General features: G+C 33.4%; 2 protein-coding genes and 1 long non-coding RNA gene across 3 annotated transcripts in view; all 3 read left to right on the top strand.

Moving 5' to 3' along the window:
• Window positions 1-10696: 10696 nt before the first annotated feature.
• On the top strand, window positions 10697-13370 carry LOC141392991 (uncharacterized). The gene is made up of 3 exons (XR_012409950.1): window positions 10697-11726; window positions 11786-12308; window positions 12386-13370. It is a non-coding gene; the product is annotated as an uncharacterized lncRNA (long non-coding RNA).
• A 1188-nt stretch (window positions 13371-14558) lies between these two features.
• Window positions 14559-24829, top strand: part of LOC141394375 (uncharacterized) — a 360060-nt gene continuing 349789 nt past the window's right edge. The window contains exon 1 of the mRNA XM_073968640.1: window positions 14559-15168. Within this exon, the coding sequence (XP_073824741.1) occupies window positions 14719-15168 (450 nt within the window). The 5' untranslated portion in view covers window positions 14559-14718. The remainder of the gene's footprint in view (window positions 15169-24829) is intronic.
• On the top strand, window positions 15421-21323 carry LOC141394376 (thioredoxin-dependent peroxide reductase, mitochondrial-like). The gene has a single exon (XM_073968643.1). The coding sequence runs from the start codon at window positions 18842-18844 to the stop codon at window positions 19265-19267; it is 426 nt and encodes a 141-aa protein (XP_073824744.1). The 5' UTR covers window positions 15421-18841; the 3' UTR covers window positions 19268-21323.

The raw sequence follows: 24829 nt of genomic DNA, 5'->3' as shown, positions 1-24829 counted from the left end.
TTTCTAAAAAAATTTATTTGATTAAAATTCCAAATTACATGAACGAATGTTTCTAACTGAATAAAAATTATTTTGGAAAATTTTCATAGCATTGACAAACAAAAAATAAATATCAATGCCTACGTGATTGAAAAATTTTTTAAACATAAAGTAGAAAATTTAAAAATTAATATTGCCCACAGAAATCCCCCTCCAGTTTCAGCTGCGCTTGAAACTAACATTTTTCTTGCTTCTTGTAACCATTCTGGATTCTGGAATTTTTCAGGGTGTACATCTTCAATGTTGACTAATATCCGTGCAGGCTTCATACGATCTATAGACACGACTTTTTCATTGTTGTTTACCTTTATCGTGAAAGTTTTATCATCTCGATGTATTACCAAGTACGGTCCAATATACGGCCGTTGCAAAGGTTTCATAACAGCATCATTTCTCAAAAATACATGAGCTATTTCCATGACGTTGTACCTTTGACGTTCGTAATTTCTCCATGTGCTCACAGAAATTTGAAACCCAGTCATTATTGGCTGAATATTTACTGTCACTTACAAATTGACCAGGAATCTGTAGAGTGGTCCCATATACCATCTCTGCAGGTGAATATGTCAAATCAGCGGATGTTGAGCATCGTAGTCCGAGCATTATTAACGGTAGCTTGTCAACCCAGTTTGTATCCGTATGACATTTGATGACATTTTTCAGAATTCGGTGCCACCTCTCGATTTGTCCATTAGCCTGTGGATGATAAGACGTCGTGTGAATAGCTTTTGATCCAATTACCTTAGCTAATTCTCGAAATAATTGGGATTCAAATTGTCGTCCTTGATCCGTTGTAATTTGCTTGGAACACCAAATCTAGCCACCCAGCCTTGTATAAATGCAGAAGCCACAGTTTCAGCTGTGATGTCTTCTATAGGTATCGCTTCCGCCCATCTTGTGAAACGGTCAATGCAGGTGAGGCAATATCTATAACCTTTCGAAGATGGTAAAGGTCCAACGATGTCGATGCTGATATGTGCAAATCGCTTGTCTGGAACAGGATATGAACCTACAATGCTTTTAGTATATCTTCCATGTTTTTGCCCAAGATGATATATCAGCTTTCATAGATGGCCACACAAAACGATCAACTATAAGTTTGAGAGTGGATCGAGTTCCTGGATGTGATAAACTGTGGACTAAATTAAATATTTCCCTTCGGAATCTCTTCGTGACAAAAACTCGAATATTCTTTGTTGAACAATCGCAATATAATTCCTGTTCTGATTCGGTCATTTTGATTTTCTTGAGAGAAAAACTGTGTTTCGTAGATGATAACATTGAAATTAGTTCTTCATCAGTTTCTTGAACCTTTGCTAAGTCGTTGAAATTAAATAAATTAGGCATTTCAATCGTATCCAATCTGGACAAAAAATCAGCTGTCACGCTATCTTTTCCTCGAATATATCGGATATCCGTGGTATGCTGACCAATATAGTCTAGTTGGCGTAATTGTCTCGGTGACGATTTTTCTGATTTTTGTGGAAATGCAAACGAAAGAGGTTTATGGTCGGTTTAAATCGAAAATGATTGCCCTTCATGAAAATATTGAAAATGTTTTAGACCGGAATATGCCGCTTGTAGTTCGCGATCATACGTGCTATATCTGCGTTGCGTTGCGTACCAAAGTCAGATGCATCGACCCAAAGAGATATAGGCGCACCCTGGACAGGATAAGAAAGAAGTGCAGCATTTGCAAGTTGATTTTTGCACTCTTCAAATGTATTTCTGAGATCTTGAGTCCATTCAATCTTCCCTTTGTCGTTCTTTTTCTGACCCTTCTTAACTTCATGAAGAGCGACTTGTGCTTCGGCAGCGTTTGGTATAAATCGACGATAGAAATTGATAAGACCAAGAAATCGGCTTAACTCCAAAACAGTTTCGGGTAACGTATAATTTTTATCACTTCTACGCGTTCTGGGTTTGGAAGTAGACCTTCCGCTGTTACGAAATATCCAAGAAATCTTAATTCTGACTTACCGAATTCACACTTGGAGACATTAATGGTAAGTCCATAAGTTCTTAATCGCTCAAATAACAAACGTAGATGTTTCTTATGTTCTTCTAAATTTACTGAAGCAATTAGTACGTCATCGATATATACGTAGCAAAAATCAAGACCTCTAAGGACCTCGTTCATGAAACGCTGAAATGTTTGTGCAGCATTGCACAAACCAAATGGCATTCGTGTGAATTCGAATAGTCCAATTGTTGTGGCGATTGTTGTCTTCGGAATGTCCTTCTCCTCTACGGGAATTTGAAAATATCCCTTTACCAAATCGATCTTTGAAAAAAATTTCTTTCCATGCAAATTAATAGTAAAATCGTGTATATGCGGATTGGGATATCTATCTGAAACGGTTACCTTATTTAACGACGTATAGTCCCCACATGGACGCCATTCATTGTTCTGTTTGGGTACTAAATAGAGTGGGCTTGACCAATTGCTCATCGAGGGACGACAAATTCCAAGTTCCATCATATACTCAAATTCCTTCTTTACAATGTTTGGCTTTTCAGGAGACAATCTTCTGGGCTTGCTATGGACGGGCAATCCTTTTGTTTCAATGTGATGTTTCACCGAATGTTTGACAGGACACAATTTATTAGACGGTTTAGTGATATCCTTGAATTCTTCTAAAAGAGAGTGGAAAGAGGAATCTCTTGGAGTCGTATTGCTTGTTACAGATGAAATTTGCTGTTCGTTATGTATTGAGCATACAATTTTCATGTTTGTTTTCTTGTCAATTAGGCAGTGTCTTCTAACATCAACTAGCAAATGGAAATGCTTCAGAAAATCGGACCCAATAATTGATTGTGGTACGTCAGCAATTGTAAATGGCCAAACAAAATTTCTTTCGCAAAACAAGATTCAGCTCAAGGATTTTTTCACCATAAGTTCTTATAGTAGTGTTATTGGCAGCTTGGAGCTCCATGTCATTAGGCGTTGAACGTTTTTGCAAAATTGAAGCGGGTATCACAGACACATCCGCGCCGGTATCCACGAGGAACTGCTGATTACTATGTCTGTCTCTTCAAATTAGGCGACATAGCTTCAAATCCCCTTCATCCGTCACCATAGACGAAGGAGTTTTTAATTTTCCGTCTTATATGTACACGGTGGACGACACTTGGATGCTTTACTTCCAAAATTGAATTGATACCAGCATAGACGTCCAGAAGTATCACGAGATTGACTGGAATTTCGATTTCTGCTCTTACTTCTTGCACGATGTCCAGCGTTAATTGACAGCTTATCGATTTGTTTCAAAATTTCACTCACCTGACCTTCAATGCGATCCAACCGCGAACACGAATTCTCCTTACTAACTTGTGATATCGATGAATTGCCGAGTTGATAATTAATTTTATCCGCCATGACTGCAAGTTTGTCCAGGCTGTCGGTACTTACGGATAAGACTGTTTTTATCATGGTTGGTAAACGTTGAAACCACAAAGATTTGAGCATGTCGTCTGATACTTTCCCTGTTGACAGCTGGCGCATCTCCCTTAGTACGGCAGGTGGTTTTCTGCAATCTTCTTTCTTCAGAATCTTGAAATTCAGCTAGCAATGCCGTCTTTAATGCTTCATACTTATTCCTGGATGGGGGATTCTCGATGATATGACTTACAGCGTTGAGAATATTCGTCTCAATTGATCCAATCAATGTATTTCATCCTGCGTAATTCCAGCATTAAAAAATTGGCTTTCAATTTGCCGGAACCAAAGCTTAGGATTTGTCTTCCAAAATGGTGGGATTTTTACACCAACACGAGATATTCCAATCGGTGAAGATGATGAAGCAGAGGGAAATTGTTCATCGTCGGAATTCGCCATTATTTATCAAATTGTCGCTGGTCACTAATGTAGAAAACGAGGGTTTAATATTTTCTAACAAAATTTTATTTGATTATAATTCCAAATTACACGAATGAATGTTTCTAACTGAATAAAAATTATTTTGGAAAATTTTCATAACATTGACAAACAAAAAATAAATATCAATGCCTACGTGATTGAAATTTTTTTTAAACATAAAGTAGAAAATTGAAAAGTAATATTGCCCACAGTATAATACAAGTAAACTTTGGCAATGTATCGAAGATAGCACTTGCCGAAAATAAATTTTCAAAAATATATAAAAAATTCAAAAATTTTCAAGAAGTTACGCTAGTACCGACTTGGATGCACGGACTGTAAAAATATTCGTTAGTAACCGGTAGCGAGCAACAACAAATTATTCAAAAAAACAAATTAATTCAAAATATGTAAGTAAAAGATTTGATATAAATGTATATGTAATATAATATATAAAAATTAATTATTTATATAAATACGACCGAATATAGAGTGCACGGCGTCGAAAACACTACAAATTTTATTTTTGGTTAATATGCGAAGGATTCAACTCAAAAAATACGAGAAAACGGCTTAAAATATTTTTATAAAAATAAATGTAGTTTTTTTTTTCATGTTTGTTTTCTTGTCAATTAGGCAGTGTCTTCTAACATCAACTAGCAAATGGAAATGCTTCAGAAAATCGGACCCAATAATTGATTGTGGTACGTCAGCAATTGTAAATGGCCAAACAAAATTTCTTTCGCAAAACAAGATTCAGCTCAAGGATTTTTTCACCATAAGTTCTTATAGTAGTGTTATTGGCAGCTTGGAGCTCCATGTCATTAGGCGTTGAACGTTTTTGCAAAATTGAAGCGGGTATCACAGACACATCCGCGCCGGTATCCACGAGGAACTGCTGATTACTATGTCTGTCTCTTCAAATTAGGCGACATAGCTTCAAATCCCCTTCATCCGTCACCATAGACGAAGGAGTTTTTAATTTTCCGTCTTATATGTACACGGTGGACGACACTTGGATGCTTTACTTCCAAAATTGAATTGATACCAGCATAGACGTCCAGAAGTATCACGAGATTGACTGGAATTTCGATTTCTGCTCTTACTTCTTGCACGATGTCCAGCGTTAATTGACAGCTTATCGATTTGTTTCAAAATTTCACTCACCTGACCTTCAATGCGATCCAACCGCGAACACGAATTCTCCTTACTAACTTGTGATATCGATGAATTGCCGAGTTGATAATTAATTTTATCCGCCATGACTGCAAGTTTGTCCAGGCTGTCGGTACTTACGGATAAGACTGTTTTTATCATGGTTGGTAAACGTTGAAACCACAAAGATTTGAGCATGTCGTCTGATACTTTCCCTGTTGACAGCTGGCGCATCTCCCTTAGTACGGCAGGTGGTTTTCTGCAATCTTCTTTCTTCAGAATCTTGAAATTCAGCTAGCAATGCCGTCTTTAATGCTTCATACTTATTCCTGGATGGGGGATTCTCGATGATATGACTTACAGCGTTGAGAATATTCGTCTCAATTGATCCAATCAATGTATTTCATCCTGCGTAATTCCAGCATTAAAAAATTGGCTTTCAATTTGCCGGAACCAAAGCTTAGGATTTGTCTTCCAAAATGGTGGGATTTTTACACCAACACGAGATATTCCAATCGGTGAAGATGATGAAGCAGAGGGAAATTGTTCATCGTCGGAATTCGCCATTATTTATCAAATTGTCGCTGGTCACTAATGTAGAAAACGAGGGTTTAATATTTTCTAACAAAATTTTATTTGATTATAATTCCAAATTACACGAATGAATGTTTCTAACTGAATAAAAATTATTTTGGAAAATTTTCATAACATTGACAAACAAAAAATAAATATCAATGCCTACGTGATTGAAATTTTTTTTAAACATAAAGTAGAAAATTGAAAAGTAATATTGCCCACAGTATAATACAAGTAAACTTTGGCAATGTATCGAAGATAGCACTTGCCGAAAATAAATTTTCAAAAATATATAAAAAATTCAAAAATTTTCAAGAAGTTACGCTAGTACCGACTTGGATGCACGGACTGTAAAAATATTCGTTAGTAACCGGTAGCGAGCAACAACAAATTATTCAAAAAAACAAATTAATTCAAAATATGTAAGTAAAAGATTTGATATAAATGTATATGTAATATAATATATAAAAATTAATTATTTATATAAATACGACCGAATATAGAGTGCACGGCGTCGAAAACACTACAAATTTTATTTTTGGTTAATATGCGAAGGATTCAACTCAAAAAATACGAGAAAACGGCTTAAAATATTTTTATAAAAATAAATGTAGTTTTTTGCACACTGGAATACCCCTAATACAATGGATCGTACTAGCCCTGTTCCTTTACGTTCAAGAATCTTCAAGTTTTACAACTTTTTACTCGAAAAGCGTTCCTTTACTTCAGACACAATACAATTCATATGGGAGCAGTTTTCAACTTTTACTACTTTTGCCGGTTTTACCATTTTCAGAAGTAAAGGAACAGACCAAGTGTAAATGGTATATATGTGCCAAATCTGCGTATTAATTAATAGGTCGTTTAGATATGAGTTCATTATGCTTGGTTTACATTTACGAAATCCACTCGATTTCAACTGTCAACTCCATTGCTCAAACGTCAAATGAAATCCAATCGATTTCAGATGAGTTTTCATTTGACGTATACGCAAAGGAATTGACAGTTGAAATCGAGTGGATTTCGTAAATGTAAACAAAGTATTAGCCGGATTTAGCACATTATCAGGTTTTATGCCTGATTTAGACAATGCTGGATTTAGCAAATCCAGTGGATTTAAGTTGTCATTTTCATACAACATAAGTCAAATAAAGCCAGATAATTGCTAAATCCAGCGTAGTCTAAATGAACTTTTATACACCGGTTACACTTAATCGGATTAACCCAGTGAGTTTGGATTGCAAATGTCAATTCCATAGCGCAAACGTCAAATAAATCCTCTCGAAGTGGGTTAACCCGGAAAAAAATTCTATTGTAACCGTGCTATTATTTGCTAAATCCAAAATCTGCCAGATTTTGTTGCATGGTCAAGCGGGGCTCCTCAGCTGGTGATGTTGCCAACCCCTGATGATCATATTCAGGCGGCTCATGGTCAGACGTGGCAAGAGGATGGAAGGATAAATGAGTCCCATGCTGGAGTGCCTCCCAATTATTCAACTTACATGCCAGGTTATTGCATGCCCAAGGGGGACATGACATTGATTAACGATTCAATAGAGGGAGTGTGGGGTATCCACAAATAAGTTTGGTGGCGTCACAATATGTGTGCAGGGGTTGTGGTATTGCAAAATTCGTATTATTCCTTTCTTTTTGTTAAACATTCTGCGTTTCATGAAGACCAAACAAGCTGTGATTTCGTTTTTTCTTATAGTTGGTTGGCGGCGCAGAAAAGTTCGTGTTCCCAATAGATAAAATGCAATTCTTGTTAATTTCTTTTCTTTGCACGTCTTTGACTTACGCGTTTTGTTTTTACCATCAAAAGATTTTGTTTTTATTTTTGATATTATTTCACAATTTTATTGAAGTTCAAGGGTATGCCATAATTTTGAAAGTGGCAAATCTACGATTTTGGTACATGACCGATCTGATTCCCAACCTTTGGAACACCGAATAGGCAATTCGTGACATGGGAGACGATTGGCAGATCAGGGCTTGCACGGTCTTCCACTCATCAACACTATCGGCTGCGACACGCACAAGTGCAGTAGGGACGAAAACTAAGTCCCATGAAAAGTGTGGGACAACAATATGTGCTGGCTGTAAGGTATTGTCCAGCTGCGGAGCCCCGTGCAACAGTGTGTGGTGTCGGTGGTCGCCCTTCCGTCAACCCGTCAGACTTGTACAATCTGGCGCCAGATGACTTCTTGCCAGACAGTTGCGGCAGTACCCTCTCCTTTCGACCGTTTCATATCTCTGATATGGTGTCTTCTCATGGAACCTGGGGCATGTGTTTATAGCGTGGTCATCTTGACACAGCCCGCAGGAATACTGCCAAAAACTCAGCCGCCCTCCTCTATTCTCCCGCTGACCAGACCTGCTTCTGGATTGTCGTCTCTGTTGCTGTACTTGCTGTTGTTGACGTGGCTGATGTTGTGGTTGCTGGCGTTGATGCTGTTGCTGCTGATGACCTGGCTGCTGTGGCTGTTGCTGTCGTTGATGTTGACGCAGCTGCTGCTGTGGTTGCTGTTGAGGTGCTGGTTGTTGTGGCTGTTGTGGGCGTTCTTGATGTTGGCGCCGGTTTCCGGGTCCCTCCTCTTCTTCCCAATCTCTATTTGGAAGGTAGGCCGCCATATCTGTAAATAAAAGAGAGAGAGGAGTACCAAGTTTTTTTAAGTAAAGGGGGTCCGACTAGTCAGTCGGTAAATAGCTTGACGACTTTTGTAATGGGTCGACTCGTGATGCCAATAGAAGTTTTAAGGTCTACGACTCTAACGTTTTGATCAACCCCCTTGTAAGTTCTGACGACTCGTCCCAACCTCCACTCAGTAGGCGACAAGCGATCATCTTTTATGACCACCATATCCCCTTCCTTCAAATTATCTTTCTGATATTTCCACTTGTATCTCCTATGGAGTTCAGTTAAGTATTCATTTTTCCATCTATGGCAGAAATGTTGTGAAATTATTTTAAGTCGCCTCCAGCGATTAACATGTGAAATGTCGAAATCAGAAATATCAGGTTCTGCTGGCTCTAGCATAGGTGCCCCAATGATAAAATCAGCTGGTGTTAAAGGAGCTATTTCGTTAGGGTCGTCGCTGGCTGGACTCAAGGGTATTGAATTCAGACAGGCCTCAATACGAATCAATATTGTAGTGAATTCTTCGAAAGTAAAGTTAAGATTTGGAAAGCTTTTACGTAAATGTGTCTTAAAAGACTTAACGCCGGCCTCCCACAATCCACCCATGTGAGGAGCGCCAGGAGGGATGAATTTCCACTCTAAATTTTGATGAGAATTTTGGTTAACGACTTGAGTCGTGAGGTTTCTCATAAATTCTGCTCTGTCTTTTTTGAGTAATTCGGACGCACCGACAAAATTTGTGCCATTATCTGAATATACACAGGCAGGACACCCTCTGCGACCTATAAAGCGGGCGAAAGCTGCCAAGAAGGATTGTGCGGAAAGATCGCTAGTTCCCTCTAAGTGAATCGCCTTGGTTGCGAAACATATAAAAACGCAAAAATAACTTTTTGTAATGAGACAAGCGCGACCAGTGAAGCTTTTAATGTTGAAAGGGCCTGCAAAGTCAACCCCAGTGTTGCAGAAGCGTCTTGTAAGAGAAGTTCTTTCAGGCGGTAGAGAAGCCATGATTTGATTTTGGTTGTGTTTTCTATACAAAGTGCATATTTTACAATTATGGATGGTTTTCTTGACTAAGACCTTTAGTTTGAATATCCAGAATTCAGAACGTAAGACGCGGGTCATTAGTTGATTTCCCCCATGCAAAGTTATTTTGTGTGTAAATTCGACTAAAAGTTGAGATAATTTCGATACGTATGGTAACAAAATAGGGTGCCTTTCATTGTATGTTAAGGCTGGGGATTGAACAAGACGACCATTTGCTCTTATGAGGCCGCTAGAATCGATAAAAGGATTTAGAGTCAAAAGGCTGCTACTTGGTGGAAGTTTTGTATTTGTTTGCAGTAACTTATATTCGTTTTCGAAATAGTATTTTTGAGTAACCATGATAACAAGTCTCTTAGCATGCTGAATCTCGTCAAGAGAAAATTCGGAAGAAGTTCTTAGTTCTCTTTTATAAAAACGTCTAGCGTAAGCATAAGCTCTATAGGCTCTCGACAAGATAGAGAAATCTTTCAAGGGATCATTCTTTATGAGTTCGTTCATGGCATCAGCTGTAATGGTCGTTAGAGTTAATACTTCAGCAGATTTCTTTTCTAAATTGGTGTCTGCGGTTATATTATTCGATGGCCAATAGGATTTTGGGGTTTTCAACCAATGTGGTCCATGCCACCATAAACTGTGCGTTTTTAAGTCAATCGGTGAACATCCACGATTTGCTACATCAGCGGGATTTGCTTCCGAGTCAACATGAAGCCATCTTTCATTACCAACGTTTTCAATAATTTCAGTTATTCTGTTGTCTACAAATGTGCTCCAATGGCATGGTGGTTTTTTGAGTCAAGCTAAAACGATTGTGGAGTCTGTCCAATAATATGAGTCAATGTTCGAAATTTGAAGATTTGTTATTATGGAAGAGGCTAATTTGGACAGAAGTACAGCTCCACACAGTTCAAGACGTGGTAACGAAATCTTTTTTATCGGCGCTACCCTGGTTTTCGCTGCTAAAAGAAATGTGTCAACACAGTTATTGGGATCTTCTACTCGAATATACAAAGCTGCGCCGTATACGCTTTCTGACGCGTCACAAAATCCATGAATCTCAACGTGATTTGTTGGAGTTAACTTTACCCATCTTGGAATAGTCAGGCTTTCAATGGAGGTAGAGTTTTTCACAAAATTTTCCCAATTCATCAATGTCATGGGTTTGAGAGTGTCGTCCCATTCGACTTTATCTAACCATATTTGTTGCATAATTAGTTTTGCAACGACGATTATGGGTGCCAACCACCCACACGGGTCGAACAATTTAGCTATGGTAGACAGGACTTCTCTTTTTGTATAATTGAGTTTGTTTTCGATAGAAGGCGACGTGAATGAGAAACAGTCTCCTGAGATATTCCATCTAATACCGAGAGTTTTAGTAGAATCGTTTTCAGACAAATGTAGCCAATTGAGGGGCAAAAGGTGATCATCTGGCAAATCTTTAATTATTTTGGGCTCATTTGAAGTCCATTTTCTAAGTTGGAAACCTGCCGAGTCAAAGGCAGAAACTAATTCTTTGCGAGAGTCTTGTATGGAGTCGTCAACGTCGTCAGCATATAAACATATAAATTTCATATATATAAATTATAAACATATATAAACATATAAATTTTAATATTTGTAGTACAAGATCTTGTTGGAGTATTGGTCCGGCGAAAAGATTATCGTTTAGACTTCTTTTATTGGAAGTTGGGCTTGAAGCATTAAATACTACTCTAAGTTTAGTAGTTAACCGATCGGGTTTGATGACCGCATGGTGCGGCAAATAGTAATTTGGGGTCTGATCTATTTCTTCTGGTGAAAGTTCTCTCATATGCCCCAAATCTAAGTATTCTAATATCGCTTTGTCATATGAGGTTTTGATTTCTGGAGTCTTTGAAAGTTTTTTCTCCATTCTATAGAACTGTGCGAGCGCTATACTACGAGAATTGCCTAGCTCCTCACAATTTTTGAAGGGTAGGGTAACAATATATCTCCCATTATTATTTCGTTTTGTAGTATCAAGTTAGTTTTGCTCGCAGAAAGAGTCTTCTTCTGACCGCAAAAGTATTTTTGGGGGCTCTTCCACCTCCCAAAACCGTGTAATAATCTTTTCGATCGATGTTGTGTTTAACAATGAAATGTTATTTGAATTTCTAGAGCATTCTGGTATTGGACCACCTATTATCCAACCGAATACTGTATGCTGTGTTAAGAAAGAGCCAAGAGATTTCATTGGTGTCCCTACTGTAAAAATTAAGGGTCCAATATCCATTCCTATGAGAAGATCAACAACGTGTGCTTTTTCATAGAGGCCAGAAAATTCTGACAACGAGTGATGTGGAATATGCATTAATTGAAATTCAGATACCGATTACTCCATGTGAACATGTACTTGTGAATACAAGGGACACCTAAATTCAAGCGGAACTTGGCGTAAATTCCGACGTAAACGTAGGCGTATATAAAAATAATTATTGTTTTTTTTTTTTTAGAAAAAAGCAAAAGCGCGGTGAGGAAGCAAACATATCCTCCTATACAAAAATAATTATATAGATGTATTGATGGGATTAATGACGTAGTAGGGAATTTTTACCAAATACCATAAATTGCCGGCGTTAGGCGTAAGGGGTTGAAATTTTGAATGAAACCGTACGATTTGTTGAAGATCACTTATTTTTTTGTGTGTTGTGGAGTGTATCCTGACCATTCACAATAAGCTGACAATTGATGTCAATGAAAAAATGGAAAACCGCCATGAAAATTCCAAATGAAACGAAAAGGTAAAGGAAAATTGGTAATATAAAAATGGTATTCTCGGGAAAAATAGCATTTGGCGGGAATATTCTACACTTATAAATAGCCGATGAGAGATAGACAAACCGTCATTTTGCAACAGCGGACGTTACATACTAAATCCTCGTCAGTGTTAATAAGTGCCAAACAGATATAACCAAGAGTGGCAATAACATAACGAAGTAAACAAACTGTTTAGTTAAAAGTAATAAACGTTTTATTGTGAGTAAAGAAAAACTGGTGTAGCTTTTGTTACTGTTGTTGATTGTGTGCTTGTGGTGTTTTGTTCTTTCTATTAGAGAATCTGCCGTGGAACTTCTGATTTGGTGTTGCACTGGCCTTCTTATTGTTTTTGACAAAGGCCAGTGCATAAACTTTATCCCCATACACATAGTCTGCGCACGACTGTGTCTACGTTGGATGTTTTGACCGTTGATGGTTTATTTTTTGGAGACAGGAAATTACGATTCTCGTCTGAAGGCCAGGAAGGAGAAAATATTTATTGGCCCGCCTAGTGTATTGTGCGAGAAAAGAACCGCTCCAGTCGTATGTGATAGCCCCTCCTTTTGATGGAAAGGTGCGCTAAAAATAAAAACCCAAACCAATCAGTATACCGAAAGAGGCGATTATAAGGTAAAGTGTCTTACCGTTAATGTGTATGTCCGTCCTTGTTGGTCGAATGCAAAAAGATTATAACAAGCTGGAGCGTTGATTTCAGCTGCTAAAAGAGAAAAACAATAACGATTAGAAAAGAAATCTGTTTGAAAGAGGAAATAATATATTTACATATGAAAGAAGAGCATTTGATGATAAAAAGAAAGCGAATTCCATATTAAATAAAGTCATAATAGTGTTTAAGTTTTCGTTCAAGTAAATTGCTTATTTTTGTAAGGGAATAATACTACAAAGAAAAATAGAAGCAGTGTACAGGCTGAGTAAATCAAAGAAATAGGAAAGATATTAGGACTGCAGATAAATTCTGTTTGACAACATAGCGGTTGTAGTTCCGTCTAATTGAGCTCCATTAGTCGAAGGTAAAGAATTAAAGTGTGCCGATTAATTAAGGCGAATTTGCAGGACTAAAAAAAAATTCTAGGATCTATGATTGACTCCAAATGAGGCATTATTGAAGATATTGCGGAAGATAGTATTATTTCTAATTGGAAACTTGGAAAGATTGTTAACAGCATAGGATTTAAGAATTTGTTCAATAACTATAAAATTAAATGTTTTTTTTTTTCTAATAAAAATATGTATGTGTAATGTTCTGTGATAGTATATAAATATGGTTGTTTAAGTCAATTTGAGTGGAAGGTGATTGGATGAGGTAAGTGTAGGAGCGTGGTGTGTGGTTTTTGGGGTCCGAATAGAAGATTAGGGGAGCCTTCGGACCATGGAAGGGAGGGCACAGTGTGGGATTGGAAAATAAAGGTCCCCGTGTAAATGAAGAGCGAATTAGGCATGTTATTGTGGATCGTTCAACTATCATGTTAGTCCTCTGGGATTGATTCGTCGGGTTGAGTTCCCATGGCCATATGAGACGAAAGAGCTAGTTGGCAAGCCAAGAATCATCGCCGTGAAGGAGGTGCCTAACAATTTCCCATACAAAAATAAATCCTCGTATTGAGTGGATTTGTTTCAAATCCGGCATAAATCCTCGTAAACAACACTGTTTTTGGCAACATTATGCTAGAAAATACATAAAGTTTCAAGCTTGCACAAGAAACAAGGTAGATATATCGGTGAATTGCTACACTAAAAATAATTTAAAATAGCAAAATTTGTAAACAAGCCTAAAAAATTAAATTTTCTTTGATATGCAAAGTTGATTTATATCTACCAAGACTAATATTTACGATGTCTAAACGATAAAATAATTCTTAATTTGCTCATTAGTTAGCAATAGTAGCATAATGTGCTAACATTTTCAATACTAAACAATAAATTTGTAATTTGCCGTATGTTTTTAAGACGAATTCAATTTACAACAATTTCTTTTGAGTTTTCAAATTCGATCAGATGGGCTAATGCATCTACCTTGGTAATTGTGCTATGAACAAAAATCAGCTGACTGTCATTTAAATCCTCCCAAATGTATATCTAAATGCGATGCGATTTGTACTGGATTTATTAAATCTAGTCGAGGATTTATGGCTAGTCTAAATGAGCTATAAATAGGTCTGTACGATAACCCAAAAGTTTGTACAAATTTGCACAAACTTTTACAAAATGCTGTTCGATAACAAACTTGTTCAGTAAAAGAGAATTGAGAAGTCTTGCAAGTAGTTGCAAGAACTTGCAAAAACTTTTTACTTGCAGAGTTATCGAACAGGCATAATGTAAACCTTGCATATGGCTGCATTTGGCATATAAATTCCGATAATGCGTTAAATCCGGATAACAACCTCCTATCTAAATGGCCAATATGTATGTGATGCAATATTAAACATCTGTGCGCCATCTATAGTTGTTGTCACTACTAATCAGTTTTAGTAGTCATTGAGTTATGCACAAAACTGTTTTGACAACTTCAAGTAAAAGGCAATGGCTTTGTTTAACAATTGATGTAAACATAAGCTTGGGATTATTTGTGTCCTATTTATGATTGATTGTTTTATTGTATTCCAAAAATATGTGCAGTATTCCACAGAAGTTTTTTCAAGTGTGTAGATTTTGTTTGGTGTCAATTGAAGAAAATGATGTACTGACACATGGAATATTTGGCGGATCCGGAGTTCAAAAGAACATGTTTACGGACTGCAGCTGCTTAAGTAACCGAAAGAACATGTGTGACCACAGGACTGATGACAGCACTAGCTGTAATTATGGTGGTACAATAAAACAGCGTAAAGTAACTAACAAGCCCGTTATTTCTTCCACGCCTTCCATATATTCCTTTTCTCCAAAAAAATATGACGATAGTCATGGGTCTCAAAAACAAAATCTTTCTCAAAGTAATTTAAAAGAAATATGTGAAGATACAGATTTTATGACACAAACTGCTAGATTCAAGGAAACGCCAGATATTGATGATTCATCACCGTCTATAGTAATACAAATACTCAGCTGTCTATCTTTGGAGGTATGTATGCATATTCAGCGGAGTTCAAATGAGTTCCATCTTGCTTCAAAAATACACTTATATTATTGTTTACAACATTATTGTTATTACATGATTATTTAAGATACCTATAACAATTGTTGTAAAACAAACGAAACAACTTTATTTGAAAATATATATTCGTATATTATCGACAATTCAGTTTTGTTGTTAATTTTTAATATACTAGTAGTAGCCGTCATTGAATGTGCATTGCAGTTAATGAATGTATGAACTTTATAATAAACTTTATTTTTATGCCCTCCACCATAGTATGAAGGATATATAAATTTGTTTTTTCCGTTTGTTATGCATTGAATTAATTATTTGCGTTCCATGCACCCAGGCAAACCGAGATGGGACTCTAACATTTTAAACAGATGAACAGATGAGCCTTTTGTTTCCAGGCAGTTCATGTTCGAAGTTAGACCATTTTGACCCATGTTTCAAATAAACCTCATAAACGGTACCCCCATATCAGGGATTTTTAAGTTTATTTATTTATTATTAACAATGTAGTAAATACATAGTTAGTAAAGCAAGATTTAGCATTGGCTACTGTGGCCATCAGCTAGAGCTTGTAATAGTTAAAGGTTACGATACAATTAGTTTAGATTATAAAATTGGATTTTGATATGAAATTATAAATTGCTTCAATGTTGGCAGGTGTCGGTGATTTCAGGATACCCAGTCCTCGGTTGTTCAGATATGTGTGGTAATGATGGGAAAGTTGGTTGCAATTCTGTAAGATGTGCTCTACTGTACAGATACTTTCGCACTTCGGGCAAGTATTGCTAATGTCCTTGTTAATAAGATGTTGATGCGTGGATATAGTATGACCCATACGTAGTCTGGAGAATAATCTTATCTTCTTTTTGTCCACATTTGTGGGATAAATTGGCTTGATACATTTGGGATTGACATGATTGTAATGGTTATGTCTGAATAGAGATAATTTGTTTGCTCTAATGTCAAGGAGCTCAGTTATTTTTAAGTTTTTTTTTTTATGTTTTTGCTCCAAATTGGAGGTAATTTGGCTTTTATCCTTCACTGTGGTCACAAAACTTCTCCAAATTGGGGTGGCGGGGGGCTATGTATTTCAGTCTCCTCAATCTCATTGAGGAATGCGTCCCCTTGACTCTCAAGGAGGAAAGCATACCGAAAGGGATTTGGGAAAATCTATCGCTGACTGCAGGGGAGGAAGCCATGGACACGACAGTGATCCATGTTCCAACCTCTAGTCTCGATATTGATACCCCATCCGAAGACAAATCTCCTAAAACGAGCTGTTTACTGGAACAGATGTTTTAGTGTCCTACAATCCCGACAAACCTTTCTTCTAAGGCAAAAAGCAATAGAGGAGGGGAGCGTCGCGAGTGAAGATAAGGTGAATGATTCACTGAATCCACAGAACTCCAATACTGCAAAAGCCAAAGAAGCAAAAGATAAAAATCATCCGAATTAGGTGAGAACATGACCGGGCGGGATAGTGATGGGTCTGGGACGGCATCGACTGCTTCAAAGGAAACCGAACATCGGTCGACCGATCCAAAATCACAAGCAGTGGTTGTGAAGAGGATGAGGTCCTCTGAGGAACTACCTCGTGCTGCGAAAAAGTCTACTTTGTCGCAGCCGGTCCATTCGTCTGCATTGTTTGCTTCGGTGACGATGAATGCTAGTGACAGATCACTGTTGAAAAGGTTAAAACCTCTTCATCAGGTCATTCTTCTTCAAAGCCTTGTGCGTCTGCGAAGGCGAGTAAGGACAACGCGAAGCCTAGCGCTTTGCAGAAGGCGAGTAAGGACAACGCGAAGTGGGATGACAGCTTTGCTCGACGCATCGTCTCGGAATGAGATCCGGGTGGCGATAATAGACAGGGCTGACCCCAATGAGCGTATCAGCGACTGTCATTGCTTGCTAGTAGAGGGTCGTCTTTGGGACATACTCATCTCGGACGTGGTTGACCAGAGCAATGTACGTCTTGACCAGCCTGCTCTTTACAAGGGAGTCAGGGTGATAGATGTGAAAACAAGGAATCTGTAGATTTCCTTGTTCTAACAGTTAGATACCTAAAGTTGTGGACATATAATGCATGTTGTTGAATTTATGAAAATAACAATCTTGTAACAAAGATCAAAATCGAGCCTTGAGTCATAATCAATCAATTGTATCTAAGGAATAATCAATAATATCAGCTTCGAAGTAATTTTGTTGGATATAAAATGAGATAACTCTGGATTCTCAGGAAAATCCAGTCGTTTATCCAGCGTACTTCATAATAGATTTTACAAAAACACCATGCAGCACCTTGAAGCTGCTAATAACCTCTTACAATTTAGGCCAACCACACATCTTTTAAACTATTTTTTTGCAATTAATATATTTTATTAATAATAGGTTTTAACTACGTTTCACTGCTACCAGAACTGCACAGAAAACACAAAAACCCATTGCTGTGCAGAACTACCAAAACCAATTCATTCAATAACAAAAGCAACTCATATGCTAGTAGTAGCGTAGCTCATGGTAAAAACGAATGCCATTGCTATGCTGTGCTATCAAAAAAAAGGAAAACTTGCTGTTCTGTTCTGCGAACACTGATGACATTTTACCTGCACAGTGTATGATGTACCCGGCGGCTGTGAAATCTGTGCAAGCACAAAGCATAGTCACTCTTCATAATCAAAAAAAAAGGTATTTCCTGTAATACATATGGTCTTTGAGGCTTGGTTACCCTTAAGTGAAATAAATTAAAAAAACGAATGCTATTGCTATACTGTGCTGCAAACATGGTAAACAGCTACAGTCCCCCTGTGGGGTTAGGTAGAACCCCCATCGGGACCCTCCCATTGGCGAATTGTGGACGGTCATCTTATTTTTACCGAATAAGAAGGGTACCGGTGAAATAAAATACCCGGGGGTGACCAAAATCTAGCCCAAGGAACGACAGCTGGTTCCTTGGTACCTCAGACAGGCAATGTTGAAGCAACTGGTATGGCTGTCTTTGGCAAGCAGGTGGCGTGGTGGGAACCACTGAAGCGGTATCTGTACAGCGAAAAGCGGATGTCGGCCTTGATGTGCGTGAAAATAAATTGGAATTTAAATTAGAAAATTAAATCTTGGCAAAGGCGCACACGATTAACAGTACATCTGCCCAGTATGTGGCATGGCCCGCACGACACAAACCACCTTTTCAATTGCCCAGCCAAACCTACTAATCTAACTCCAGTGGATCTGTGGTTACATCCCATCGAAGCAGCCACTTTCCTGGAACTGGAGATAGACCCAGAGCCAAATTGAACAGAGGAAAGAACATACAAACATAATAACAAACACTGTTACAAGAACAACTACAACAACCATTAACAGTGTGATTAAGAGATGCCATCTTAAATTAAATTGGATAACAAATTTAACCACAAGTTTTAATATAAGGTCAACACTATTAAAATAACAAAAAAGTGTAAATAATTTTGAACTAAAATATGTGGGAAACTATTAAAATGCACTTAAAATAATAACTATAAAATATGAAGAATATTGAATTAAATCAAAAATCAGAAGGAAATCAGAAAATCACCGTCCCAAAGTTTATCATTTCATCAAGAAAATTTAGTACTGCGCTCTGCAACTGCAGCAAATCGAACAAATAAACATGGCTTTCTTGGCCAGAACATTGTTAAGAACTCTTCCTCAAGTTGGCAAACAGTTTGCCAAACAACAACAAAATGTGACCAACACCTTCAGACGTCTCTTGCATCAAACTTCCCCCTTGTTGGCTGTCAAAGTTCAACAACCGGCTCCAGATTTCAAGGTTATTGCAGTTTTAGGAGACGATTTCCAAGATGTTCAACTTGCAAATTATGCCGGCAAGTATTTGGTCTTGTTTTTATATCCCCTTGATTTCACCTTTGTATGCCCCACAGAAATTATTGCCTTCAGTGATCGCATTCAAGAATTCAAAGATTTAAACGCCGAAGTCTTGGGTGTCTCCGTGGATTCACACTTCTCACATTTGGTGTTTGCGCCAATGCGGGGAAAGATGCAAAGTAGAGGTGGGCGCGTGTCGTGCCGTGAGTAGTGCGTGTTCGTGCCTTCTCGAAAAACGCCGTGTTTGTGCGTGTCGTGCCGGAATAAATTTTTGGCCGTGCGTGATCGTGTTTTTTTGTTCGACACGGTTTTGCACGACACGACTAAACACGATCTGCACTATGTGACACGATCGTGCTAAATTTTTGGTCTCCCTTTAGAAGTCGTGCAAGAGACCATATAAAACACGAAAAACAAACAGGAATATAAAACCGACCAAAAAATGCCTAAAATTATTTGCTTTGTTTTTGTAGTGTGGTACTTATTGCCATTTTGTTATGGAGAGGCCAGAGTATGAGAAAAAAAAGATGATATTTGTATGCAATTTGTTTTGTTCATGAGAGAAGCAAACACAAAAACTACCGAGAGGGTTAACGCAATATACTCTCTTTGCAAATCAGATGTTTATCTGACTGTATTATTTGTTGTGGATGATGTTATTGAAAAATATCCTCTTCCCGAATTGGGAAAACTGATTGACTGCCCAGAAAACCTTGTAAGATATTTTAAAACACTCGGAGCTAAACAACAAATTGTCGAAAACCTTAAAACAAGATACAAGAACACGTTGCTTGAGAGCATATACCAAGTCCAGAATGAGATTAAGAGTATTTTCCCACAAAAGAATGAGTTGGATCGTATATCTGACTTAAAGTTTGCTAGAACCTCTATTGGGTTTTCATAAAATATTCAAAGAGTGTTCCGAAAAATTAAGCTCGGAAAAGTACCCTACTATGCCCATCATTGCCCTTTGGTCTAAAAAAACTTTTGAAAGTCAATTGATACCATTGACTCAATTCATGAAAGATTTGAAAGCTACATTTTATCGAGTGCCTATCTAGCCAGACTGATGTTTTACACTTTTGGAAACAGTCTAATCTAAAATATTTAAAACAATTAGTCAGGAAATTTTTGGCTATACCCGTCAGGTCAGCAACGAGCGGGATTTTTCCACATATGGAAATATTCACAACGAAAGACGTACTAGACTTTTGAGTTCTAACTTGGACAAAATAATGTTTTTAAATAAGAATAGCAATTAAATAAGATTAGAAAAATTAGAAGTACATATGGGGATTTCTGAGTGAAATCGGACAATTTTTCAATAAGAGGTTTTTTATTCCCTTTATTTTTTGCTGTGGTGATGCTGATCGTCAACAATACATTTCAGTGTATTTTCTGATTTTTTTTTTCGACCAAAGGGTCCAGGGATTCTATGAAAACTATATGCAAAGAAATACTCATAACTTCTTTAATATTAGTCCAACTTGATAAAAATCTTTTTTAGTGTATTTTGTTGTTTTATCACCTATTTAATAAAAAATAGAAAAAAAAATTGGCACAGTTGGCTTGGATGCAATTTTCGCGATTTCATATTTAAAATCAATTTTTAACAATGATTGACCCCTTCGATTATCTTGCAAATTTTTTGTATAAAACTACGATCAATTACGAAAATTTTAAGTCCTACTTGGTAGTGGGATTCGAATAATAACTATTTTTTCTAATTTTTTTGAAATTTGTCAACAACGTTTTTCCTATATACTACTGCGCAAAATATCTTTTTTCACCAAAAACATAATACGTTTCATTTATTTACATTTGTGTTGCTGTTAGGAATTTATCGTAAACCTATTTATTTTGCGATTTTAAGAACGGTTTAGAAATTGGTGTACCAGCATTAGTGGGTATTTCTGAATGAATTTTTTTTGCCCGCGATAAGTTTAAACGTTACGTATTTCATAATCAAATCCTCTTTCGTATCTAAATAATCTTCTGGCAAAAAATCCCTTTAATAATAGGTAGATTATTTGGCTCGGATGGTCAGTCATATAATCCCCTAGCTGTAGTTATTTGATCATCAGCTTAGTTAGTTTATTGTCCGGCTGATACAGTAATTGCTAATCCATTTTCAAAATCTAAAAATAACTCTGTTTTACGATGTTTAAGATAAATTCCTAAATAAAACAACAAAACAAATGTTAAGAAAATATTTTTTAATTTTTTTGGTAAAATAACAAATGTTTCACCCTAGTATAAAAGAAAAATTTCAAAGACTACGCTAAGCGTTTGTCATGAAAGCCATATAATGATTGAGAAAATATTCAGCGTTGTAAAAAACAAATTGCATTTGGAAGAGGAAAAGTTAGATGATAGCGAAGCCGTCCCACACCCGATATGTTTTTTCACTTGCATTATTGATCATCACGCTCGAATCCAACGAGAAATTGATTAAAAATTGATAATTAATTAATACTTAAATTGATCTTCGCCTAAAAAAGCCAAAATTTTCGGAAAAATTATATTGAAAAATTTCAAAAAATTAAGAAAAAATAGTAAACATTCGAATCACACTACCAAATAGGACTTAAAATTTTTGTAACTGATCGTAGTTTTCTACAAAAAAAATCAATAAAATCGAAGGGGTCATTGTTAAAAATTGATTTTAAATATGAAATCGCGAAAATTGAATCCAATTCCACTGTTCCAAATTATTTTCTATTTTTTATTAAATACAGCAAAACATAAAAAAAGATTTTTTTCAAATTGGACCAATGTTAAAGAAGTTATGAGTATTTCTTTGCATGTAGTTTTCATAGAATTCGACTTTTTCAAGACGCGATACCTCTGGAGCCGTTGGTCGAAAAAAAATCAGAAAATATACTGAAATGTTTTGTTAATGAGCAGCATCAATACAGCAAAAAATAAAGGATATCAAAAACTTCGTATTGAAAAAGTGTCCGATTTCACTCAGAAAACCCCATATGAATATTTTTTGAACAAATGTACACCTATATCGATTTCGCTTTTTTGTAATTTCGTGCGTGAGTGTGCGTGTTCGTGCCTTCTCGAAAAACGCCGTGTTTGTGCGTGAATGTGCATAAAAATTTTGGTCCGTGTTCGTGCATGTTCGTGCCTAATTTTTTAGGCACGCGCCCATCTCTAATGCAAAGCCCAAAAACAATAAATAAATAAAACACAATAGGGGGATTTAGTTTTAAATAATAATGGCAAAGGCCGAGTTAATTAATAATAATAATAATAATAATAATAATAATAATAATAATAATAATAATAATAATATTAATAATAATAATAATAATAATAATAATAATAATAATAATAATAATAATAATAATAATAATAATAATAATAATAATAATAATAATAATAATAATAATAATAATAATAATAATAATAATAATAATAATAATAATAATAATAATAATAATAATAATAATAATAATAATAATAATAATAATAATAATAATAATAATAATAATAATAATAATAATAATAATAATAATAATAATAATAATAATAATAATAATAATAATAATAATAATAATAATAATAATAATAATAATAATAATAATAATAATAATAATAATAATAATAATAATAATAATAATAATAATAATAATAATAATAATAATAATAATAATAATAATAATAATAATAATAATAATAATAATAATAATAATAATAATAATAATAATAATAATAATAATAATAATAATAATAATAATAATAATAATAATAATAATAATAATAATAATAATAATAATAATAATAATAATAATAATAATAATAATAATAATAATAATAATAATAATAATAATAATAATAATAATAATAATAATAATAATAATAATAATAATAATAATAATAATAATAATAATAATAATAATAATAATAATAATAATAATAATAATAATAATAATAATAATAATAATAATAATAATAATAATAATAATAATAATAATAATAATAATAATAATAATAATAATAATAATAATAATAATAATAATAATAATAATAATAATAATAATAATAATAATAATAATAATAATAATAATAATAATAATAATAATAATAATAATAATAATAATAATAATAATAATAATAATAATAATAATAATAATAATAATAATAATAATAATAATAATAATAATAATAATAATAATAATAATAATAATAATAATAATAATAATAATAATAATAATAATAATAATAATAATAATAATAATAATAATAATAATAATAATAATAATAATAATAATAATAATAATAATAATAATAATAATAATAATAATAATAATAATAATAATAATAATAATAATAATAATAATAATAATAATAATAATAATAATAATAATAATAATAATAATAATAATAATAATAATAATAATAATAATAATAATAATAATAATAATAATAATAATAATAATAATAATAATAATAATAATAATAATAATAATAATAATAATAATAATAATAATAATAATAATAATAATAATAATAATAATAATAATAATAATAATAATAATAATAATAATAATAATAATAATAATAATAATAATAATAATAATAATAATAATAATAATAATAATAATAATAATAATAATAATAATAATAATAATAATAATAATAATAATAATAATAATAATAATAATAATAATAATAATAATAATAATAATAATAATAATAATAATAATAATAATAATAATAATAATAATAATAATAATAATAATAATAATAATAATAATAATAATAATAATAATAATAATAATAATAATAATAATAATAATAATAATAATAATAATAATAATAATAATAATAATAATAATAATAATAATAATAATAATAATAATAATAATAATAATAATAATAATAATAATAATAATAATAATAATAATAATAATAATAATAATAATAATAATAATAATAATAATAATAATAATAATAATAATAATAATAATAATAATAATAATAATAATAATAATAATAATAATAATAATAATAATAATAATAATAATAATAATAATAATAATAATAATAATAATAATAATAATAATAATAATAATAATAATAATAATAATAATAATAATAATAATAATAATAATAATAATAATAATAATAATAATAATAATAATAATAATAATAATAATAATAATAATAATAATAATAATAATAATAATAATAATAATAATAATAATAATAATAATAATAATAATAATAATAATAATAATAATAATAATAATAATAATAATAATAATAATAATAATAATAATAATAATAATAATAATAATAATAATAATAATAATAATAATAATAATAATAATAATAATAATAATAATAATAATAATAATAATAATAATAATAATAATAATAATAATAATAATAATAATAATAATAATAATAATAATAATAATAATAATAATAATAATAATAATAATAATAATAATAATAATAATAATAATAATAATAATAATAATAATAATAATAATAATAATAATAATAATAATAATAATAATAATAATAATAATAATAATAATAATAATAATAATAATAATGAGCATAATTCTTAAAAACTGTCACAACTCCTTAGCTATTCCATTATCTCTTTAATCACTCTTAAAATCTTGGTTATTTTTCCATATTCTGGAAAAAGTCTTACTTGGTAGCTCTTCAGAAATTTGGCAGTTTATCAGACGTATCCAATTATAAAGGAATTGCAAAACTGAGTGTAATTCCAAAACTATTTGAGAAA

The sequence above is a fragment of the Musca autumnalis genome, unplaced genomic scaffold, assembly GCF_047663935.1.
Source record: "Musca autumnalis isolate F117 unplaced genomic scaffold, ASM4766393v1 scaffold_2, whole genome shotgun sequence".
NCBI classification, from domain to species: domain Eukaryota; kingdom Metazoa; phylum Arthropoda; class Insecta; order Diptera; family Muscidae; genus Musca; species Musca autumnalis.
The sequence above is the reverse complement of the archived record's forward strand: the minus strand, read 5'-3'. Positions and strand labels throughout refer to the sequence as shown.